Here is a 23,414-nt window from a genome sequence, read left to right as displayed (position 1 = left end):
TGATATGTCTTCTGGTCTTTTTCTTTAAAGAATTGATCCTACGGAAATTCTTAATTTGTGCCAGAAAAAGAAATGATTGTTGTACTGCACATAGATCATACGTACATGACCGCTACTCTATACTGTCCTCAGGCTAGCTGGAAAATGCTCACAGGGTATACAGTGTGGAATCTAGATTCTTTTTTTTTTTTTTTTTTCTGTTCAATTAGTTTTCTTTCTCTTTTTTTGAGATGGAATCTCACTCTGTCGCCCAGGCTGGAGTGCAGTGGCACGATCTCGGCTCACTGCAACCTCCGCCTCCCAAGTTCAAGCAATTCTCCTGCCTCAGCCTCCTGAGTAGCTGGGATTATATGTGCAAGCCACCACACCCGGCTAATTTTTGTATTTTTAGTAGAGATGGGGCTTCACCATGTTGGTCAGGCTGGTCTCGAACTCCTGACTTCCTGATCCGCCTGTCTCAGCCTCCCAAAGTCCTGGGATTACAGGCGTGAGCCACCGTGCCTGGCGTCAATTAGTTTTCTTTAATGAAATTTACATTCTAAAGTGAGAAGATATCAAAGCAGTTTGTCTTCAAAGAAGAGCATTTGGGGGTCCCCTGGTTCCGGGTTGAGGGAAAGACCCAGAGATAGGTAGTAGAAGCCCAAAACAAAAAAAATAAATAAAATAAAATAAAAAAAGAAGCCCAAAACAAAAATAAGATGAATTTCAAGTTTATTGAACAGAATATGCAGATGGGCCTTTAAAAAAGGGGGGTAACCCAAGAATAAGACTAACCCAAAACTTAAAAACTAAATTGTGATATTGTTTCACCGTTCTCTGTTCTGCCCTGAAATTTAGGGTTCTTGTAGGAGGAAGTACTGTGGGTAGGATTTGCATGTGGACCTACTACTAATATGGATATTACAGTCTCATCAAACTGCTGGGTTGATCTCATCCTCTTCCACCTAAAAGCTGGGTTTGAACATCTTTCACCAATCTCTTTTTTTTTTGAGATGGAGTCTTGCTCTGTTGCCCAGGCTGGAGTGCAGTGGCGAGATCTCAGCTCACTGCAACCTCTGCCTCCTGAGTTCAAGCAATTCTCGGCCTCAGCCTCCCAAGTAGCTGGGATTATAGGCACACACCACCACGTTGGCTAATTTTTGTATTTTTAGTACAGACAGGGTTTCACCATGTTGGTAAGGCTGGTCTGGAACTCCTGACCTGGTAATCCACCCGCCTTGGCGTTCCAAAGTGCTGAGATTACAGGCACCTGGCCTACCACCCTCTTTAAAGCAGTTTTAGGACCGGATGCAGTGTCTCACACCTGTAATCCCAGCAGTTTGGGAGACCAATGCGGGCAGATCGCTTGAATCCAGGAGTTCAGGACCAGCCTGGGCAATATGGCGAAATTCCATCTCTATAAAATATACAAAAAATTAGCCAGGCATGGTGGCATGTATCTATGGTTCCAGCTACTTGGGAGGCTGAAGTGGATCACTTGAGCCTGGGAGGCTGAGTCTGCACTTAGCTAAGATAGTACCACTGCACTCCAGCCTGGGTGACAGAGCGAGATCCTGTCTCAAAAAGTAAAAATAATTTCTTAATAAGTAGTTTATGAGTGCAGCTCCTGCCTACAATCTAGCACTTTGCAAGGCCGAGTCTGTGGATCACCGGAGGTCAGGAGTTTGAGACCAGCCTACCCAACATGGTGAAGCCCTATCTCTACTAAAAATTTAAAAAAAAACTTTTTTTTTAAATAGCTGGACATGGTGGCTCGCACCTGTAGTCTCAGCTACTCAGGAGGAAGAGACAGGAGGATCGCTTGAACCCCAGAGTGGGAGGTTGCAGTGAGCCAAGATCATGCCACTGCACTCCAGCCTTGGCAACAGAGCAAGATTCCGTTAAAAAAAAAAAAAAAAAAAAAAAGTTTTATGAGTGGAATAGTTTCTCTAAGGATTTTGGTCCCAGGAGTCAGACTCTCCCCCAGTGTCTTAGCCACCCCCTGCCCAGGCTGGTTCCCTCATCCACCAAGAATTCATGACCAACTGCCAGAAGCTTTGTGTTATGCCGCCATCCTCCCCGATCCTGGGCACCTTCCAAAGCCTCACTCTATTGCTCATGGATATACCGGGTTGTTATGTGCTGACTTGGTTGTTTTCTCTGCGTGATGTAAACTTAATAGAGGTGAGCTAACACCCAAACTATCCAGAAGAGTAACTCCTTTGATTGTTAAGGATGAACATAACTCATCTGTTTTCTTCCTTACCATTCTCACCCACCTTCCGTTGCAGATACAGTGTTATGAAGAAGAGGTTCTAATGAGTTTATTTCTATGATGATTCAAAACTCCTGTTATCCATCCCCCTCCAGCCCTGGACGGTGAGAGAACAGTTGAGGAGGAACTGGTCAAGGCATGTTCCCTCAAACTAGAGCACATATCTTTCCAGTTAGCAAGTGGCTGTTTAATGCAAGGAACATCCTGCAATCCTACGAAAGATACAAAAGAGGCTGGGTGCGGTGGCTCACGCCTGTAATCCCAGCACTTTGGGAGGCCAAGGCAGGTGGATCACCTGAAGTCAGGAGTTTGAGACCAGCCTGGCCAACATGGTGAAACACCGTCTGAAAAAAAAAAAAAAAGATACAAAAGATACGTAGGCTATCCTTTATATATGTAAAGGAGGAGGAGATCAAAACATATTTCCTGCCTTCTGGGTCCTTACAAAGGCTAGATTGTGTTGTAGGGACCGACAAAGGTCTAAAACTCAGGACTTCCACTTATGGGAGAGAGAAAAGTTTCAAGACAGAGAGTTTGTGTTTTGTGTTCTAAGAAACTGGGACCTGAATTTTCCACCTGGTTTCACCTTCCCTGCAGAACCAGTGGGCGAGTCCTTTGAAAAATAAGTGGGTAGGATTTCTGGTTCAATTTGCTTCCCCTTAGGTACTCCACTGGGTAAACCATCATTCTCTCTTTAGGCACACCATTATTCTGTTCCCCATTTCACAATGTCAGTCTGGATGTATAAAAGCCCTCTCAATGGGCTCCCTAAAGCGCCTGCCTGCCAGTAGGGGCTCCCACCCTCTTTTCTTAACCCTCCCAATCCACCGCAGCACAGAGCACAGTGTTTGGTTATCTAACAATCTGACTCCCCGTATACTACATTCTTGAGCTGTTTTTCACCCCCTGTGTGCTAGTACTGGGCCGTACAGTAGACCCCCATATTTCATTAAACTGGAGTGATTCTACGCAATTGCACCCTCCCACCTATCGGCACTCCCAGCCTGCAGAAATTGTATGCCTTATCTTCAGCACTAAACTAAAATCTAACCAAGGAAATCTGGATCCCATAGGGTTCTTTCTACTCTCCAGTTCGGTTTATTTGAAGCCCAACAGCCCCTAGCTTCACGTCCTTCCTTCGCAGCCTTCTTTCCCTCCCGCCCGCCGCAGGCACCAGGCAGCCGTAGAAATCAAGCCTTGCGGATCTGGAAGGAGACCCCCGACTGCGGAAAACCGAGCAAACTTGGGCGCAAAACCCGCCCGGCAACTCGTGACGTCATCTCGCCCCTCGCTCGGATAGGCTGTACCTACTCCACGCTGGTTGAGGGGCTCTTAAAGTCCTTTGTAACCCAGATTGGAGCCCAAGGGGACCTCTCGTGGACGCGGACGGAAATGCAGTCTGTGGGGAACGTAAAGCATCACATTTAAGCGCTCGAAAGAAAGCCCCCAAGAACACATGCAGGCTCCTCCCCGCTCCTTCCTCGAAGCTCCGCCTCCATCCTGCACCTCGGCTGTTGATTTATTTTCCCTTTGTTAACTCGGCCATCGGCCTGGCGGGCCTGGCGGGCCTGGCGTTTCCCAGAAGGCCCAGCGCCGGGAAGGGGTTTGTAGCTGCTCCGTCATCGTGCGGCCAGACGGTAGCCCGCGCTCGTGTGCAGGCCCGGGTCGGTTTCTGGTCCCCGGTGCGAGGGTTCACGCGAGGCCCTGGCCTTGGTCCCCGGACTAGGCCGCGACCCCGGGTGCCATGAAGCAGGAGGGCTCGGCGCGGCGCCGCGGCGCGGACAAGGCGAAACCGCCGCCGGGCGGAGGGGAACAAGAACCACCACCGCCCCCAGCCCCCCAGGATGTGGAGATGAAAGAGGAGGCGGCGACGGGTGGCGGGTCATCGGGGGAGGCAGACGGCAAGACGGCGACGGCAGCGACTGAGCACTCCCAGCGAGAGCTGGACACCGTCACCTTGGAGGGTACGGGAGCCCAGGCCGGGAACGTGCAAGGACCACGGGTGACAGCTACCCCTGTGATTCGGCTTCTCGCTGGGAAGCCAGAGCAGCCTCCACCACCCCTAGTTCCTTGGGATCACCACCAGATACCTGCCCCCACTGCCGTGACACTCCCGGTTCCAGGCCCAATGACTGAATCTTCTCTCCAAGGCTGGGAACCACTCCCCTCACATCCCGTCCGTCCCCATATCTGGGGTTGCTCTATGTCTAGGTCCCACTGGGCCTGGGGACTCCCTCTTCTAAGTCCTCCCCTTTCTAAGCCCTCCCATCTGACCTATTCCACTTACATCCCACCCGATTGATTTTAGCACCCCCAGTATATGACTAATTGATCCCGCTAGAAACCAGTGTTTGTGTCTATGTGTGTAAACAGGTCCAGGATACCTAGAATATTGGCTCCTGAGTTTTCAAACTGTGCAGAATATTTTTGTTGTCCTGGCTGCCTTTCGCAAACTCCCCAGCATGAACCATTTCGACCTGGTATCTTGTTTGCGATATTTCTGTAACTGAAGTGCCCCGACAGTTCCCTTGCCCTCTCCTTCTCCCTTCAGGCCCCTACTCCCGCTCTGTTTCTAAGGGGTTTAAATACACACACACTTAAAACTTTTCGGGTGTCATCTTTGTTTGGTTTTGTAATACTCACCTTTGACCTAAACTATATACCATTGTCTCCTATTTCTTTTCTCCACGGTTTCTGTTTGGAGGTTCCTCCAAGTTCATGTTTTACTTTTCCAACTTAAAGCATCCTGTCTACATTTGAAGTGGGTCAAGTGAGAGCTTCCCACTGTGATCCTGATGCCATTTTCCTGGTTCTGGATCAAGTGGGACCAGACTACTTACTAGGTTTTCTTTTCATTACATTGCATGAGAAACTAGCTTAAAAACATTGAGATAAGCAAAGTTATCCTCCTGGGTGGTGCTTTTGAGGATGTGATGGTGTTGACTACATCAGCTCTTACTCAAAAGTTGAGCAACAGGATCAATATCTAATAGAGATCCTTTTACCTACAGTAGTGACTGCCAGTGTCAAAGGTGCCACTCAACATTGCCTACTGGGCAGTGTTTATTACAGGCACTTCATTTTCTTGTTGTAAAGTAATTCATAGTCATTGCAGAAATTTTGGAATGTATGAGAAGTTCAAAGCACGGGGGAAAAACATGGTCAACATTTTTTCTTAAGAATTTTTGAGCTGCTCTCCTATAATTGAGAGCAAGTTATATACCAGTATCCTAGCTGCCTTTGCTACATACAGTTTGTATCAAGGCATAACTAAATACAAGTTTTGAATTTTATGTGTTTACATTAACATCCATAAACATAATCAGCATTCAATTTATTCCAGAAACATTTATTGAACACCCAATTAGAGCAGAAGCTCTGGAATTAGTTCCCTCATCTGTATGAATATGAGAAATAATACGGTACTTTACTGGATTGTTGTGAACATTAGAATTCGTAAAACTGTGCCTATCACGTTGTTAAATCATTGGCCTAGATGCTCTGTGCATAGTGCTGAATATACAGAAGTGTCTAAGAAACTGCTCATTGATTGCATTCCCTTATTGCTTTGCAATTAAACTGTTTCTAGTTTCTTGCTATTATAAATAGCTTTGAAGCAATCATCTTTGTGCCCAACTTTAAAAATCTACTTTTATAATTATTTCTTCAGTACAGATTCCCAGAATCTATATGCCTAAGTTAAAAGGGCTGTTTTAAAGGTTTTTGATAGTTATTGTCCAGAAAAACTGTACTGATTTACATTATATCAGGAGAAATGTACTTTTCACTGTACTCTATAATTTTTTTTTTTTAACAATGGAGTCTTGCTCTGTTGCCCAGGCTGAAGTGCAGTGGTGCAATCTCGGCTCACTGGAACCTCCGCCTCCCCAATTCAATTGATTCTACTGCCTCAGCTTCCCAAGTAGCTGAGATTACAGGCGCCTGCCACCACGCCCGGCTAATTTTTGTATATTTAGGAGAGCTGGGTTTCACAGTGCTGGCCAGGCTGGTCTCCAACTACTGACCTCAGGCAATTTGCCCACCTTGGCCTCCCAGAGTGCTGAGATTACAGGCATGAGCCACCGCACCCAGCCTATAATTTTTTTAATGTTACTAATTTGGTAGTTTTAAAATGTTTCCATTTGCAATTACTCAAATACTAATGAAATATAATTTTTGTCTGTAAGCAATTTTTCCTCCTTGTATATTGGTTCGTCTCCATTTTTGTTTTGAAATTGTGGCATTATAACCATTATACCATTATATCTCTCAACCATTTATACAAGCTCTTTATAGAATAAAAATGAATCTTTGATCACATTTGTTGAACATATTTTTCTTTTGTATATACAGTTATCCAAAAGGGTTTTTTTTAATGAAGTCAGGCTTGTTAATATTTTGTGCCTATGTGATTTCTTACATTGTTTACATTTAGAAAGTCTTTTCCATTAAGATCTGATAAATCTCCAGGTTTCTTTAGTTTCTTGGTTTTTCTTTTCTTCCTCTGTCATCCTCTACCGCATCCCCCATCCCTCCTGTATTGTTTTCTTTTTTGAGAAATGGGGTCTCACTCTGTTGCCCAGACTGGTTATGTCTTAAAATCAATATGTGGAATCTGTAAATATCGTGTACCCCATTAGGGCAGAAAAGGTGATTAGTCGCATTTTACCCCTTTGTGAGAGGCTCCTTAGAACCCCCTGCCTGGAGTGGTGGGGGACTAGGAGTCGAAGTGACATCGTTTTCTTCTCTGCTCCTCTTTAGACATCAAGGAGCACGTGAAACAGCTGGAAAAAGCTGTTTCAGGCAAGGAGCCGAGATTCGTGCTGCGGGCCCTGCGGATGCTGCCTTCCACGTCGCGCCGCCTCAACCACTATGTTCTGTATAAGGCTGTGCAGGGCTTCTTCACTTCAAATAATGCCACTCGAGACTTCTTGCTCCCCTTCCTGGAAGAGGTGAGTGAGTCAGGCCAACTGAAAGGATGTAGGCCTGGCCTCAGACCCCCAGAAATATCGTCATTTTCCACCCAGAAGTCCCATCTTATTACCTGCTGTAGCATGAGGAGTGAAGCCAAAGCAGCACATTTTAATACTAATCTACCCAGTGACAAGGAAACCGTCCACTGCCCTGTAGTGTCATTCTTCCAGGTCAGGGGATCAGGCAGGACCCTCCCAGCGAAACTCTTTTCCCACTACTCTGCAACATGTGCCCTCTACTCCAGTTGAGGTTGAGTTGGGTGACCTCTTTGTTGTCCTAGGAGAGAGAAGGTGCTGCCTCTTTCCTCTGAAACTTCACCATGGAGGAAACACAGAACAGTGGTTAAGAGCACAGGGGTTAGGGCTGGGCACGGTAGCTAACATATGTAATCCCAGCCCCTCTGGGAGGCTGGACTCAAATGATCTGCCCGCCCAGGAGTTCAAGACCAGCCTGGGTGACATGGCGAGACTCTATCTCTGCAAAAAGTACAAAATGTAGCCTGGAGTGGTGACACCCGCCTGTAGTCCCAGCTACTCCGGAGGCCAAGGCGGGAGGATCCCTTGAATGCAGGAGGTGGAGATGGCAGTGAACCAGGAGTGCACTACTGCACTCTATCCTGGGTGACAGAGTGACCCCCCTACCTCAAAAAACAAAAAAAACACAGGTTTTAGAGGTAGAGTTGAATTTGTATCCAAACTCCGACAGTTAGTACCTGTGAGACTTGAGCAAATGACTTCATCTTGCTCTGCTGCCTCATTTTCTTCATGTGTTAAATGTGATGGAGATTGGGGAGGGGGGAGTGTAAAGCTCCTAGAACAGTGCCTGGCACATAGTGAATGCAGACGAAGTCAGTTTGGTGCTGGTGGTGGCCTCCATGCCAGGAGAGCCCTTTCTTTATCCTTTGTAGCTGTAAAATCTCCCTCGTGATTCATGGCATGGTCCAGGTCTCAGCCTTCTCAAATTCCATTGACTCTCCAGCACCTGCGTTTCCTTAAAATCCTATATAGTTACAGTCAGTTCTGTGGGTGTGAAAACCCAGAAAATCCCTGGAGGCAGGGCAGTGAAGAGTTTCTTGTCTGTTAAAGGGGAAAAGGTACTCCTCCCCGCAACTCCACCTGGCATGTGTTCTGACCTTCACATCTCCAAACTCATGAAACATGATTATTTTGGGGAGCGACTGTAACGCATAGTTTCTTCAGTGGCAATGACAAAATATGAAAATAAATTTTGTGGCCAGGCGCGGTGGCTCAAGCCTGTAATCCCAGCACTTTGGGAGGCCGAGGCGGGTGGATCACGAGGTCAAAAGATCAAGACCATCCTGGTCAACACGGTGAAACCCCGTCTCTACTAAAAATACAAAAAATTAGCTGGGCATGGTGGCACGTGCCTGTAATCCCAGCTACTCAGGAGGCTGGGGCAGGAGAATTGCCTGAACCCAGGAGGCGGAGGTTGCGGTGAGCCGAGATCGCGCCATTGCACTCCAGCCTGGGTAACAAGAGCGAAACTCTGTCCCCCAAAAAAAAAAAAAAAAAAGAAAATAAATTTTGTGTATATGTTGACTTTCCCCAAATTTTCTTTGTTCCCACAAGAAACAGTTTTTTGGTCTTGTGATTCTTGATTGCATCTCTAGAATTATTTCATGAAGCCCTATATGGTAGTATTTGCAGTGGTTCCAGGTGTGGTGTTTTAATCTCTCTACTTAGATTGGGCTCTTTGAATGTTCCTTACATTGTCCTTCGTGTCCCCGTTATGTGCTGTAAAGAAGGTTATTATTCTCCTGTAACATTTTATTGTGTTTATTAATATATTGCCATCCTCCTTGACTTGTTTACTTTTTTGAGATGGGATCTTGCTCTGTCACCCAGGCTGAAGCACAGTGGCACAGTTATAGCCCAGTGCAGCCTCAAACTCTTGGGATTAAGCAATCCTCCTGCCTCAGCCTCCCAAGTAGCTGGGAACACAGGTGCATACCACCATGCCTGGCTGCTGCTTTTTTTATTTTTTGAGAGATGGGGGTCTCACTGTGTTGCCCAGACTGGTCTCAAACTCCTGGCCTCTAGCAGTCTCCTGTCTCAACCTCCCAGGTAGCTGACACCACCAGCATGAGCCACTACACCCAGCTCCTCCTTGATTTCTTTGGGAAAGACTATCATCTTTATTTTTTTATCCCTAGCACATAGCAAAATCTTGGCACATAGTAGGCACTCAATAAGTATGTTAAAATACATAGCAGATGCTTAATAAATTCTTGGTGACTTGATTTGACTGAGCTTTTCCATGTCCTCTCCTAGCCCATGGACACAGAGGCTGATTTACAGTTCCGTCCCCGCACAGGAAAAGCTGCATCAGCACCCCTCCTGCCTGAAGTGGAAGCCTATCTCCAGCTCCTCATGGTCATCTTCATGATGAACAGCAAGCGCTACAAAGAGGTATCCACGGGTCACAAGCCCCAAGTGATGCAAGGGGGTTGGCAGGGAGATCGTCCCTGGTGAAAAAATGGAAATAATCACTGGGTTCTTTAGAACTATCCCCCACACTCTTTCCCCATAGAGGCATGTGCTTACCCCACATCCCGGGAAAATCCACTCCTGCTCTGGGCACTGTGGGACAGGGCTTGCAGTGGTCATGCTGTACCGGTCAGTGGTTGATACCAGCATATTACATTCTTTGGGGAAAAGTAGGGGCATTTGGAGACAGAGGACCTGGGTTCCAATCCCAGCTGTACTCTAGGCAAATTAATTTCTCCCAGCTGGTCAGGCGCAGTGGCTCATGCCTGTAATCCCAACACTTTGGGAGACCGAAACAGGCGGATCACCTGAGGTTGGGAGTTCGAGACCAGCCTGACCAACATGGAGAAACACCATCTCTACTAAAAATACAAAATTAGCTGGGCATGGTGGCACATGCCTGTAGTCCCAGCCACTTGGGAGGCTGAGACAGGAGAATCACTTGAACCTGGGAGGCAGAGGTTGTGGTGAGCCGAGATTGCGGCATTGCACTCCAGCCTGGGCAACAAGAGCCAAACTCTGTTTCAAAAAGAAAAAAAAATTTCTCCCCGCTATATGTAAAATGGGGAAAACAGTAACTACCTTACAAGATGGTTAGCATTACATAAAATAATTTGTTTGAAAATTCTTAGCACTATGATCTGCACATGGTAAGCTTTCATGATATTTTAGTAAATGGTAGCTGTGATTATGGACTAATAGCTCCAATTGCATACTGCACTTCCTCCACTCCCCCAGCTGGGGCCAGCTGCTTTGTTCATCATGGCCACTGTCACAGGAGCACACGCAAGAAATAAGTCCCACTCCTTAATTTCCTGGTTTTTTTTCCTTTCCTTACCACGCTGTTTTTGGTGGGTGGGTGGGGGGGTGGTGGTTGGGTTTTTTTTTTTTGAGATCTCGCTTTATTGCCTATGCTGGAGTGCAGTGGTGTAATCACAGTTCACTGCAGCCTTGACCTCCCTAGCTCAAGCGATCCTTCCACCTCAGCTTCTTAAGTAGCTGGGACTACAGTGTGCGCCACCACACGCAGCTAATTTTTGTATTTTTTTGTAGAGACAGGATTTTGCCTTCTTGCCAAGGTGGTCTCCAACCCTGGGCTCAAGTAATCACCCAGCCTCGGCCTCCCAAAGTGCTAGGTTTGTAGACGTGAGCCACTGCACCTGCCTACTGTTTTGTTTTTATGGGAGATGGGGTCTTGCTATGTTACCCAAGCTGGTCTTGAACTCCTGGGCTCAGGTAGTTCATGTAGCTCAGGTAGTTCCACCTCAGCCTCTCATGTAGCTGGGATTACATGAGAGGCACGGGGCACTCTACTTGGCTGTTTGTTTTTGAGATGTAATTCACCCCTTTAAAGGGTACAATTTAGAGGGTTTTGGTATATTCACAAAGTTGTATATCCATCATCCCTAATTCCAGAACATTTTCATCACCCCAAAAAGAAACACCATACCTATTAGTAGTCACTTTTCATTTCACCTTACCCAGCCCCCAGCAACTACTGATCCGCCCTGTGTCTCTGTTGAGGATTTGCTCACTCTGGACAGTTCATGTAAATTGAATTACACACGATGTGTCCTTTGTCTCTGGCTTTCTTCACTAAGCATCATGTTTTCAAGGTTGATCCATGTTATAGTGTATGTCAGTACTTCATTCCTTCTCAAGGCTGAGTAATATTCCATCATGTGGATAGGCCACGTTTTATTTATCTGTTCATCAGCTGCTAAGCACTTAGTTATTATGAATACTTTTTGGTTATTATGAATAATGCTTCTGTGAACATTCGTGTACATGCTTTTATGTGAACCTAAGTTTCCAGTTCTCTTGGCTGCATATCTAGGATGGGAATTGCTAGCTCAAATGATAAGTCCATGTTTATCCTTTTGAGGAACTACCACTTGACTCTCTTTTGGCTTCCCCAGGCACAGAAGATCTCTGATGACCTGATGCAAAAGATCAGTACTCAGAATCGCCGGGCCCTAGACCTTGTGGCCGCAAAATGTTACTATTATCACGCCCGGGTCTATGAGTTCCTGGACAAGCTGGATGTGGTGCGCAGGTACAGGCGACCAAGGGTCTCACTTGGGGCCCTCGGGGTCAGAGACTTGGTCAGTCACAGGCACACAGCTGTGGACCTGCACAGGGCAATGAACCGGTAGACGTAAGCAGGAAAGAGGGGCAGTGGTTCCCATGCCCTGCGCCACGTGAGGGGTGTGGGAGAGACACTGATGCTAGATGAAGAAGTAAGTCACTGCCGGGCTGTTAGCCTCTTCCCTTCACCCCACATCAACCTAGGACTGAGGGTGGGTTAGGGGTGGAGGAACAGGCTAGAAAACATTTTACTTCTTTGCCCAAAACCTGGAGTGGCTTCCTATTTTCCTCAAGGAAAGGCAAAGTCCTTACAATAACTCATAAGGCCCAATATGATCTGCTCCATTTTGACCTTCTAAATGTCACCTCCTCTTGCTCCTCAGCCCCACTGGCCTGCCTGGTGTGCCCAGCATGCTCTTCCTCAGAGCCTTTGCACTGGCTGCCCCCTCTGTCCAGAACACTGTTCTCCCCACCTTCTTCAAGCCTTCACTTAATTGATCCCTTCTCAGTGATTCCTGCCTTGGCCAAGCTATTTATGTGGTGGTTGTTTTTTGTTTTTTTTTGTTTTGTTTTTTTTTTTTTTTTTTTTTTTTTTTGAGATGGAGTCTTGCTCTGTTGCCAGGCTGGAGTGCAGTGGCACGATCTCGGCTCACCATAGCCTCTGTCCCCCAGGGTTCAAGTGATTCTCCTGCCCCAGCCTCCCAAGTAGCTGGGATTACATGCGCACGCCACCATGCCCGGCTAATTTTTTTTGTATTTTTAGTAGAGATGGGGTTTCACCATGTTGGCCAGGATGGTCTCGATCTTGGCCAAGCTATTTAAAAGCACAGCTCACCTTTCTCACCTCCTGCATTCCCCATTGCAGTTCCCCTGACTTCACAGCCATCCCGTCTTCTGCCGCACTGCACGATGTCCTTTCTCATGCTCATCGTCTCCCCAGAGGACAGGACTTTGTCCTTTTCACCCACCCGGAATAGTGCTACACACCTTAGGCAGTCGATAGTTAAATATTCAGTGAATAACCAGAAAAGCAATTTGTATAACTTTTTTTTTTTTTTGAGACAGACTCTCACTCTCTCGTCAGGCTGGAGTGCAGTGGCGCGATCTCAGCTCACTGTAACCTCTGCCTCCTAGGTTCAAGTGATTCTCGTGCCACTACACCTAGCCAGTTTTTGTATTTTTAGTAGAGACGGGGTTTCACCATGTTAGCCAGCATGGTCTCAATCTCCTGACCTCGCGATCCACCCGCCTTGGCCTCCCAAAGTGCTGGGATTACAGGTGTGAGCCACCGCGCCTGGCCAACTTTTTTAAGGAATTGAGAGAGAGTGAAGGGTCGCAGCCAGTTCAAAGAGTTGTGATTTGAAGGCTTTGACATCTTTTTTCTTTCCTCCTTGAAGCTTCTTGCATGCTCGGCTCCGGACAGCAACGCTTCGGCATGATACAGACGGTCAGGCCACCCTGCTGAACCTCCTGCTACGGAATTACTTACACTACAGCTTGTACGACCAGGCTGAGAAGCTGGTGTCCAAGTCTGTGTTCCCTGAACAGGCCAACAACAATGAGTGGGCCAGGTACCTCTACTACACAGGTGAGCAGAGGGGCCCAACCCACAACTCAGGTGTCTCAGGCCTGCTTGGTGCAAATTTTCCAAGGGGTGGTACATAAGAGGGCCATTTGGCACTCTGGCTTGCCCTGGGGGTTGGATGACACCATTCTGTTGACCAAGTCTGCTTTCCTCCACTCCCAGGGCGAATCAAAGCCATCCAGCTGGAGTACTCAGAGGCCCGGAGAACGATGACCAATGCCCTTCGCAAGGCCCCTCAGCACACAGCTGTCGGCTTCAAACAGACGGTAAGCCATAGCCACCCTTTGCCTCTATTTTTTAAATTGAGATGATGTCTCACTATGTTGCTCAGGCTTGTCTTGAACTCCTGGGCTCAATCACTCCTCTGACCTCTGTCTCCCTAAGTGCTGGGAATGCAAGTGTGAGCCACCATGTTTACAAAAGGTTGCTTCACATCTATTTGTGGGTATCAAGAAGCCAACACTACCCGCACCTCTGGCAGTTGGTGTTCAGTGTCCTCCTTGCAGCTAGGTTTAGATTATTCCTGATTCCCCAGCACTTCTGACAGTCATTCCAGGCAGGGACCTAGATTGCCTTGATTAAAAACCCCGGGTTCTTACCTGGTCCTTCATGTTCACATTTGGAAACTGTATTGTCTGTGGCCTAGGAACCCAGAATAGCTCCATAAGCTGACTGGCTCAGTAAAGATAAAACTTGGTCACTTAAGAGCTGGCAGTCACCAAGTACTTTTTTAAGCATCAAGCTTGGTATTAGGTACCGTAAAGAATAGGAAGGGAGGATAATAAGTGATCTTTCTCTCTCTCTTTCTTTCTTTCGCTTTTTTGAGATGGAGTCTCCCAGGCTGGAGTGCAGTGATGCAGTCTTGGCTCCCTGCAACCTCCACCTCCTGAGTTCAAGCAATTCTCCTGCCTCAGCCGCCTGAGTAGCTGCGCAGGTGCCTGCCACCACACCCAACTAATTTTTGTTTTTTGTTTTTTTGTGTTTTTTTTTTTTTTTTTTTTTTTTTTAAGATGGGGTCTTTCTCTGTTGCCCAGGCTGGAGTGCAGTGGTGCCATCTTGGCTCACTACAACCTCTGCCTTTGGAGTTCAAAGGATTCTCCTGCCTCAGCCTCCCAAGTAGCTGGGATTACAGGCACCCACCACCATGCCTGGCTAATTTTTGTATTTTTAATAGAGGTGGCGTTTCACCATGTTGGCCAGGCTGATCTTGAACTCCTGACCTTAGGTGATCCACCCACCTCACCCTCCCAAAGTGCTGGGATTACAGGCGTGAGCCACCATGCTCAGTTGGTATTTCTTTCTCTCACTTTCTTTTCTTTCTTTTTTTTTTTTTTTTTTTTTTTTTGACAGAATCTTACTCCAATGCCCAGGCTGGAGTGCAGTGGCATGGTCATGGCTCACTGCAGCCTCAACTTTCAGGGCTTAGATGATTCTCCTATCTCAGCCTCCCAAGTAGCTGGGACTACAGGCGTGCACCATCACACCTGGCTAATTTTTTGTAGAGACAGAGTTTTGCCATGTTGCCCAGGCTGATCTCCAACTCCTGGGCTCAAGGGATCCACCCACCTGGGCCTCCCAAAGTGCTGGGATTTCAGATGTGACCACCGCATCCTGCCAATATATGGTATTTCTTTCTTTCTTTCTTTCTTTCTTTTTTTTTTTTTTTTTGAGACTGAGCTTTGCTCTGTCACCCAGGCCGGAGTGCAATGACACAATCTCGGCTCACTGTAACCTCCACCTCCAGGGTTCAAGTGATTCTCCTGCCTCAGCCCCCCAAGTAGCTGGGATTACAGGCATGCGCCACCATGTCTGGCTAATTTTGTATTTTTAGTAGAGATGGGGTTTCACTCTGTTGGTCAGGCTGGTCTCAAACTCCTGCCCTCAGATGATCTGACTGCCTTGGCCTCCCAAAGTGCTAGGATTACAGGCTTGAGCCATCGTGCCCAGCTGGTATCTCTTTCATTCTTTTTTTTTTTTTTTTTTTTGAGACAGTGTCTTGCTCTGTCACCCAGGCTGGAGTGCAGTGGCATGATCTCAGCTCACTGCTTCCTGGGTTCAAGCAGTTCTCCTGCCTCAGCCTCCCGAGTAACTTGGATTGCAGAGGCATGCTACCACGCTCAGCTGATTTTTGTATTTTTAGTAGAGACAGGGTTTCACCATGTTGGCCAGGCTGGTCTTGAACTCCTGACCTCATGATCTGCCTGCTTCAGCCTCCCAAAGTACTGGGATTACAGGCATGAGCCACCATGCCTGGTGAGGTATTTCTTATTACAGTATTTCAAATAGATAAAAAATGTTGACCCAAAAAGCTTGAAGAGTATATGTGAAATCAGAGCCCAGTCGCCAGGATGTAGACCCAGTCTTCCCAAATTCAAACCTTAGCTCTTACCTTCATACAATGTCCACCTCCATAGTGCCTTGACAGGGAACGGGAAATATGTACATTCATTAGGTCAATGCAGTGGGAGATTTATTTCTGTTCAGAAGTTCAGAGAAAGTCAGATTTGTTTTTGATCAAATAATTAAAGAGAAAGGGTCTTAAAGAAAAAGTTGGCTGGATACAGTGGCTCACACCTGTAATCCCAACACGTGGAAGGCCAAGGCCAGAGGATTGCTTGAGACCAACCTGAGCAATATATGGAGACACCATCTCTGCAAACATAAAAAACCTAGCTGGGTGTAATGGCATGCACCTATAGTTCCAGCTACTTGGGAGGCTGAGGTGCAAGGATCACTTGGGCCCAGGAGGTCGAGGCTGCAGTAAGCCATTTTCGTGTCACTACACTGCAGCCTGGGCAACAGAGCAAGACTCTGTCTCGAAAAAAGAGAAACGTGGCCGGGCGCAGTGGCTAATCCCAGCACTTTGGGAGGCCGAGGCAGGTGGATCACGAGGTCAAGAGATCAAGACCAGGCCGGGCGCGGTGGCTCACACCTGTAATCCTAGCACTTTGGGAGGCCGAGGTGGGTGGATCACCTGAGGTCAGGAGTTCAAGACCACCCTGGCCATCAGGGTGAAACCCCATCTTTAAAAAATAAAAAGAGATCGAGACCATCCTGGCCAACATGGCGAAACCCCCACTCTACTAAAAATACAAAGATTAGCCGGGTGTGGTAGCGCCCACCTGTAGTCCCAGCTAACCTGGGTAGTGGAGGTTGCTGTGAGCTGAGATTGAGCCACTGCATTCCAGCCTGGCAACAGAGCAAGACTCCATCTCAAAAGAAAAAAGAAACATTAAAATTGAACTGGCCTTTGAAAGATGGTTAGGATTTTTACAAAAAGTAAAGGCTTTTCAGACACATGGTACATGAGCAAAATGTTAGATTGCTTACAATATAAGATACACTAAAGCTTCTTTTAAAAATCACTAAAAATCCAAGTAATTAACATATAAAATGTGTCATGTACCCCAGGAGGGGCTTTCAGGCAGTGTTTTTAAATGAGATTTTACTATGGACATGGAAGCTTTCCATTTCCTGTGGTGGAGCCCAGTGGCAAGAAGGCATAGAGAGAGCTGGAAGAGAGGCCAGGGCACTTTTGGTGAGGGAGCCCAGGGAGAGAGAAGGCGGGAGTGAAGTCATGTTTGGGAGAAAGCCTGCAACCAGCCCTCTGCCCTCACACACCCCTGCCGCACCTCTGTCGCCATCCCAGCTTACGGAATCACCTGGGGGTCTGATGAAGCTGTAGGTTCCTATTCAGAGAGTCTGTGTTCCTAACAGGCCCTGGGTGATGCCAGTGCTGCTGGTGCACAGAGCGCACTGAGGAGGGCAGTGCCGGCTCATCCCTTCAGGGCTCAGGCCAGCTGGTGTTTGTTCCTGAAGCTGCCTTGTCTCCTAGAAATTCGAATGTCTCTCCACCCATTCTTACCCTCCCTGTCTTTACTTAATGCCAGCTTCACTACCTGTGTTTACCATCCCACTCCTTCCTCTCTCTTCTGGCTTTAGCTCATCACCTGTTTGCTTCAGTCTCCGGGCAGAAAGCCACCAGCCCTGCTGCTTCTCCTCTCAAGCGGCCATTCCTGTCCCCCTTAGCTCCCTCCCCAACAGCACAGGGGACAGCTTCTTCCCTCCAGCGTTCTCTCTGCTCCCCCTCACCACCCGGCCTCAGCAGAGCACTCCGAGAGCTTCTCTGTCGATAGTGAAACCCTCATTCTCTCCTTGAGCGTCCTTGTTTGCTTTCCCAGCTTCTGCTGTCGCCTGCATGTTGCTCTTCAGCCGATACACTGCTGACTCCGTTACTCTGCTGGGGCTGCCACCTCAAGGTCCCACAGACTTGGTGGCTTAAACAACCAAGATGTATTTCATCACAATTCTGGAGGCTCTAAGTCCAAGAGCAAGTGTCGGCACGATTGGTTTCTTCTGAGGGCCTCTCTCATTTGCTTGTAGATGGCCGTCTCCTGGTGTTTTCACATGGTCTTCTCTCTGTGCGTGTCTGTGTCCTGCTCTTGTCATAGGAGGACAATAGTCATATAGGATTAGGGCCCACCCATATGACCTCATTTTACCGTAATTACCTCTAAAGGCCCTATGTCCAAATACAGTCCCAATCTGAGGTCCTGGGGTTTAGGTCTATAACACGGACTTGAGGGGCACAGTTTAGCCTATAACACTGCCTCTGACCCCTCTTGCGAACATCAGGCCTACAGATCCAGCTCTCCCTCCCACCCCCCGTATCTCTCTATACAGCGTATCCCAAACAAACCCCCCCGGCCCCCTTCCCAGTCCTTCCTCCTGCTGTCCCAATCCAGATCAGGTCCTTGGGATCCTCCGACTCTCCCTCACCCCCTTCCCGTCACTGGGTCATCTGTTGAACTGTCTGCACGTCTTCTATGTTTGCCTGTTCCTTGGTGTTGTTGGTGCCATGGTTCCAGCTGCTAACATTTCCGGACACTTCTGCCTGGTTATCTTCCTCTCCACCAGCCCAGCTTACACTCCCTTGCCTTACTAAGCAGGGCTCCAGCTCTCTCCATCCCCTGCCTGGGAAGCTTCCATTGCTCCCCACTGCTGCAGAGTATCGAACGGTCTCGTGAGGTAGACAGGCTGGGTATTGTTATTGTTATTTGCTAGTTTCAGAGATGAGGAAACCAAGGACCCAGTTGCTCAGTGTTTACTAGCTAGACACCAGTTGTTCTATGTGCCAACTTCAGACTGCTCAGCCTGGCATTCAGAATGGCAATGGCATGTCCCCAGACCGTGGTCCCAACTGTCCATTTCCTAACAGCTCCCGAGGCACCTGTACTTCTCTGCCTCTTTTTCGCTCTGTACCCTTGACCTTCCTCCTTTTTCTACTTTGTCAGAATCCTTGAGGCACTTCAAAAATAACTATTTCCAGGGATTTCCCCTCACACTTGGGTTACTCCAAGGGACAGGGCAGCCTCATGGGTGCCTGTGGAGGGGTGAAGCGTCCGCCTGGCCGTGGATGTGATCACACACTCCTATTGTAACTCCTGCTTCCCCCGACACTTGCTGCCCCGCGATTTAGCTGCCTTGTGTTCTGTGCCTCCCATTTGCTGGTAAGACCCCGAGTCAGCGGGCGTCCTTGGTTTCCTCATCTCTAAAACTAGCAAATAACTATGGTCCCTCCACCACAGTTCTTGCGTGGTGCTGGATCCACAGTTGGCACCACTCGGAAATAACTCAGGAGGAAGACAGGCCGGGTTTCCAGCCAGCCTTCTATGTCTGTATACTCTGCTCTTCAGTGAGGCCAGGCCCCCTCCGGCGCATCTGCCTCTACCCAGATAACGAATTCTACCCACTGATCCCCTCCTCTCCTCCAGCAACAGTCCGCCTCCCTAGTGAGCATCTGACTGACACCCGTTCCATTCCCCAGGCCTATGAGGCCTGGTCCCTTGCATTGCTGAGCCACAGCACCCACCCATCTGGCCTTAGAGCGCTGTCATTTCAGAGCAGAGTGTGCACGGGGTGGTCAGGTGAAATGCAGCTGAGGGCTCTGCGACCAAAGGCAGAGCTTGGATCCCATGCCTTCCTCCTCTCTCTCAGCCTAAACAGTGCTCCCTTTCCCTGTTTCCCACTGTATCTGGCAGAATTTTGGCCACATTTCATTTTCTCCTTCCGCCCATGGGGCTCCCTGCCCACTGTGTCCCCTGTCACTCCGTCCAGGTGCACAAGCTTCTCATCGTGGTGGAGCTGTTGCTGGGGGAGATCCCTGACCGGCTGCAGTTCCGTCAGCCCTCCCTCAAGCGTTCACTCATGCCCTATTTCCTTCTGACTCAAGGTAAGGCTTCCCCACCCCAGAGCCTGCTAGGCCCCTTTCACTGGGGCCTTTTCCGTGCCCATGCTGGTTTGCATCATCCAGTCCACTCCTGTTCTCCCTGCAGCTGTCAGGACAGGAAACCTAGCCAAGTTCAACCAGGTCCTGGATCAGTTTGGGGAGAAGTTTCAAGCAGATGGGACCTACACCCTAATTATCCGGCTGCGGCACAACGTGATTAAGACAGGTGTGGATCAGGATCTGAGGGGCTGTCAGAGGAGCAGAAGCCAGGCTGGGGCAAACCCAGTGGCTATCTGTGGGCAAGTGAAGGACCTGTGCCCACCCTGCCCTACCCACCCCATCACTCCTTCCTCTCCCAGGTGTGCGCATGATCAGCCTCTCCTATTCCCGAATCTCCTTGGCCGACATCGCCCAGAAGCTACAGTTGGATAGCCCCGAAGATGCAGAGTTCATTGTTGCCAAGGTGGGGCTGGTTCAGGAACCACAGGGACCAGGTTGTCACTTTCCTGCCAATTTCAGGAGGCAGGAGTGGGAGGAGTTTGGCCAAGGAGGGGAATAGGTAAAGCAATGGCATAGTCTTTTCAGGGAGTGCCCGTCATTTGCAGTGAAGCCAAGAAGTTGCCAGAGGGAGAATGGATGTGCGTGTGAGTGTAGGTGTGTGCACATGTTGAGTTTATGATAGTGCCTGTGAGTGTGAGAATATAAGGCAGGCAGAGGAATGGGATGGAACGAGATGTTCTCTGGCTTAGAAGATGGGTGTGCTGCGCCAGGCGCAGTGGCTCATGCCTGTAATCCTAGCACTTTGGGAGGCCGTGGGGGGCAGATCACCTGAGGTCAGGAGTTTGAGACCGGCCTGGCCAACTTCGCAAAAGCCTGTCTCTACTAAAAATAAAAAAATGAGCCAGGCATGGTGGCAGGTGCCCGTAATCCCAGCTACTCAGGAGGCTGAGGCAGGAGAACCCGGGAGGGTTGCTTGAACCCAGGAGGTGGAGGTTGCAGTGAGCCGAGATCACGCCACGGCACTCTCCTGCCTGGGTGACAGAATGAGACTCTGTCTCAAAAAAAAAAAAAAGATGGGCATGCTGGTGACCTTTCTTTCCTCTTTGGGGGCCTGCAGGCCATCCGGGATGGTGTCATTGAGGCCAGCATCAATCATGAGAAGGGCTATGTCCAATCCAAGGAGATGATTGACATCTATTCCACCCGAGAGCCCCAGCTGGCCTTCCACCAGCGCATCTCCTTCTGCCTAGATATCCACAACATGTCTGTCAAGGTGAGAAGCCCGTGGCTGCAGAGTCACACCTGGCAGCAGCACGCCCCTCCCTCCACATTTATGGATTCCTCAGAGAAGACTGGCTTGGTTTGTGGCCCAGGTCCCAGCCTGTCGCTGTAAAATCACTGAGCTGCAGCACAGGGGGCCCAGAATGGGGAGGGGACTTGGCCACAGTTCCATAGTTAGTTGCCCTCTCCTGTTCTGTGTAAGGGATTTGGTCACCACGGAGGACCAAGCAGGGATTCAGAGGGCAGGGCTCTACATTTGGTTCCAAATTTGAGTCATTTAACTTCTCAGAACTCTATTTCTCCATCTCTGAAGCTGATAGGGAGGTGTTACCTGTCTTGCTTGCTTCACAGGGTTGGTAAGATTAAATGAAGTCCCTGTATTGAGGCACTTAACAAAGTGTAAATTGTAAAAAAGATGGGACTGGGCTGGGAGTGGGGGGGATGTGGCTCACATCTGTAATCCCAGCACTTTCAGAGTCCGAGGCAGTTAGATCACCTGAGGGCCAGAGTTCGAGACTAGCCTGGCCAACATGGTGAAACCCCATTTCTACTAAAAATACAAAAAATTAGCTGGGCGTGGTGGCACGTGTCTATAATCCCAGCTACTCAGGAGGCTGAAGCAGGAGAATCGCTTAAACCCCGGGAGGCGGAGGTTGCAGTGAGCCCAGATCATGCCATTGCACTCCAGCCTGGGCAACAAGAGCAAAACTCTGTCAAAAAAAAAAAAAAAAGATGGCACTGGAATCTAGCTCCACGAAAGGGTGAGCCCTCATCCTCAGGCACTGAGTTTGGTGCTGTTACTATTTGGTTGCCATGTTTTCTTCCAGTCTTCTCCCAGGAAACTGGGGATATTGCTGCCTTGCTTAAAATCCAGCTAAGCCCTTCTTCACGTGATACGCAAGGCCCCTTGTGACCTGGTCCCTAACGTCTCGCCTGCCCTCCCGCTCCTGCCCCAGCAGCCAGCAGTCAACCCCACTGAGTACAGGCCTGGCCTCTCCCCATTCCCACACCCGCTGTGTTCCTCCTTTTCCTCCTCCCTGCCCAGTCAAGAGTGTTGGTCGTTTATTCCTCTCTTCAGCATTTCCCACAGGGCACTGTAATAATTCCTTTGATGCCTAGCCCCCCACTAGACTAACCGGAGAGGGCCCGCCGCTTCCTGCCAGGTGTTGGCTCACAGGGGACGCAGGGAGTGCAGGTTGCACAAATGCCTCCCCTGCTTCCTTCCCTCCCTTACCTCGCTCTTCTCTCTGCTGTGCCCCAGGCCATGAGGTTTCCTCCTAAATCCTACAACAAGGACTTGGAGTCTGCAGAGGTAAGCTCTCTGCTTTCTGGGTGAGACTGAAAGGTCAAATTTCCACACAGAAGGGGAGGCGGGGAAGTGTCTGGAAGGGCTGGGAGCTGGTCTGAAGCTTTGGCCTCACCCCGCCTCTCTCCCCAGGAACGGCGTGAGCGAGAACAGCAGGACTTGGAGTTTGCCAAGGAGATGGCAGAAGATGATGATGACAGCTTCCCTTGAGCTGGGGGGCTGGGGAGGGGTCAGGTGAATGGGGACAGGCTCTTTCCCCCTCGGGGGTCACCTGCCCAGGGCACTGTCCCCATTTTCCCACACACAGCTCATAGGCTGCATTCATGCAGGGGGTGGGGGTGCTGGGAGCCAGCCACCCCCATCTCCCCCGGTGCCCCTCCCCAGCCGGTAACTGATTGCACAGTGGGCAGGAGGGTGGGCAGGCGACCTCCCCGGGCAGGGTCCTGGCTAGTGGTGTGGGGGGAGGAGGAAAGGATAGCCCTGTGCTCCTCTAGGGAGCAGGGGCCTAGAACTGGGATGTCTTGGCTTGTATGTTTTTTGAAGCTTCTATTATGATTTTTAAACAATAAAAAGTTCTCCAAAGCATCTTGTGTATCAGTTACTAGATTTCACTGCAATATTGGCAGCCTTGGATTTTGGTTTTTTGGCCTTAGAGCACTAGCCCTAGGTGTGTAGTAATCTGAAGGCCTGATGGGTCTGCAGAGGGGGAGGTACCCAGGGGAGGATGGAGGGGCCCTGAGCTGGAGTCGGGGGCCTCGGTTTACTCTGTTTCGTACCTGTGTGGTTCTCAAATACTGGCAGATCACCACATCTCTCAGGCTCCTTCCCCACATCTGCCATAAGATTAGTCAGTGAACTGGTTCTTAAAAATAGGAATCCAGGCCAGGCATGGTGGCTCACACCTGTAATCCCAACACTTTGGGAGGCTGAGGCGGGCAGATCAAGGTCAAGAGATAGAGACCATCCTGGCCAACATGGTGAAACCCTGTCTCTACTAAAAATAGAAAAATTAGCTGGACATGGTGGTGCATGTCTGTAGTCCCAGCTGTTTGGGAGACTGAGGCAGGAGAATCGCTTGAACCCCAGAAGCAGAGGTTGCAATGAGCCGAGATTGAGCCATTGCAGTCCAGCCTGGGTGACAGAGTGAGACTCCGTCTATAAATAAATAAATAAATGTTGAGTGTGTTCTC

The 23,414-nt window shown here is 48.9% G+C and overlaps 1 protein-coding gene across 1 annotated transcript; it reads left to right on the top strand.

Annotated features, from left to right (window-relative positions):
- The first annotated feature begins 3,664 nt into the window (after window positions 1-3,664).
- Window positions 3,665-22,808, top strand: PSMD3 (proteasome 26S subunit, non-ATPase 3). Its single transcript, XM_032279799.1, has 12 exons — window positions 3,665-4,218; window positions 7,016-7,206; window positions 9,520-9,657; window positions 11,655-11,791; window positions 13,221-13,411; window positions 13,571-13,674; window positions 19,526-19,640; window positions 19,744-19,863; window positions 19,997-20,100; window positions 20,755-20,910; window positions 22,180-22,230; window positions 22,357-22,808. Exons 1-12 carry the CDS (start codon window positions 3,999-4,001, stop codon window positions 22,432-22,434), a joined length of 1,605 nt encoding a protein of 534 aa, XP_032135690.1. The 5' UTR covers window positions 3,665-3,998; the 3' UTR covers window positions 22,435-22,808.
- The last annotated feature ends 606 nt before the right edge of the window (window positions 22,809-23,414 follow it).

The sequence above is a fragment of the Sapajus apella genome, unplaced genomic scaffold (assembly GCF_009761245.1).
Source record: "Sapajus apella isolate SASKATOON/1434 unplaced genomic scaffold, GSC_monkey_1.0 scaffold12, whole genome shotgun sequence".
NCBI lineage: Eukaryota > Metazoa > Chordata > Mammalia > Primates > Cebidae > Sapajus > Sapajus apella.
The sequence above is the reverse complement of the archived record's forward strand: the minus strand, read 5'-3'. Positions and strand labels throughout refer to the sequence as shown.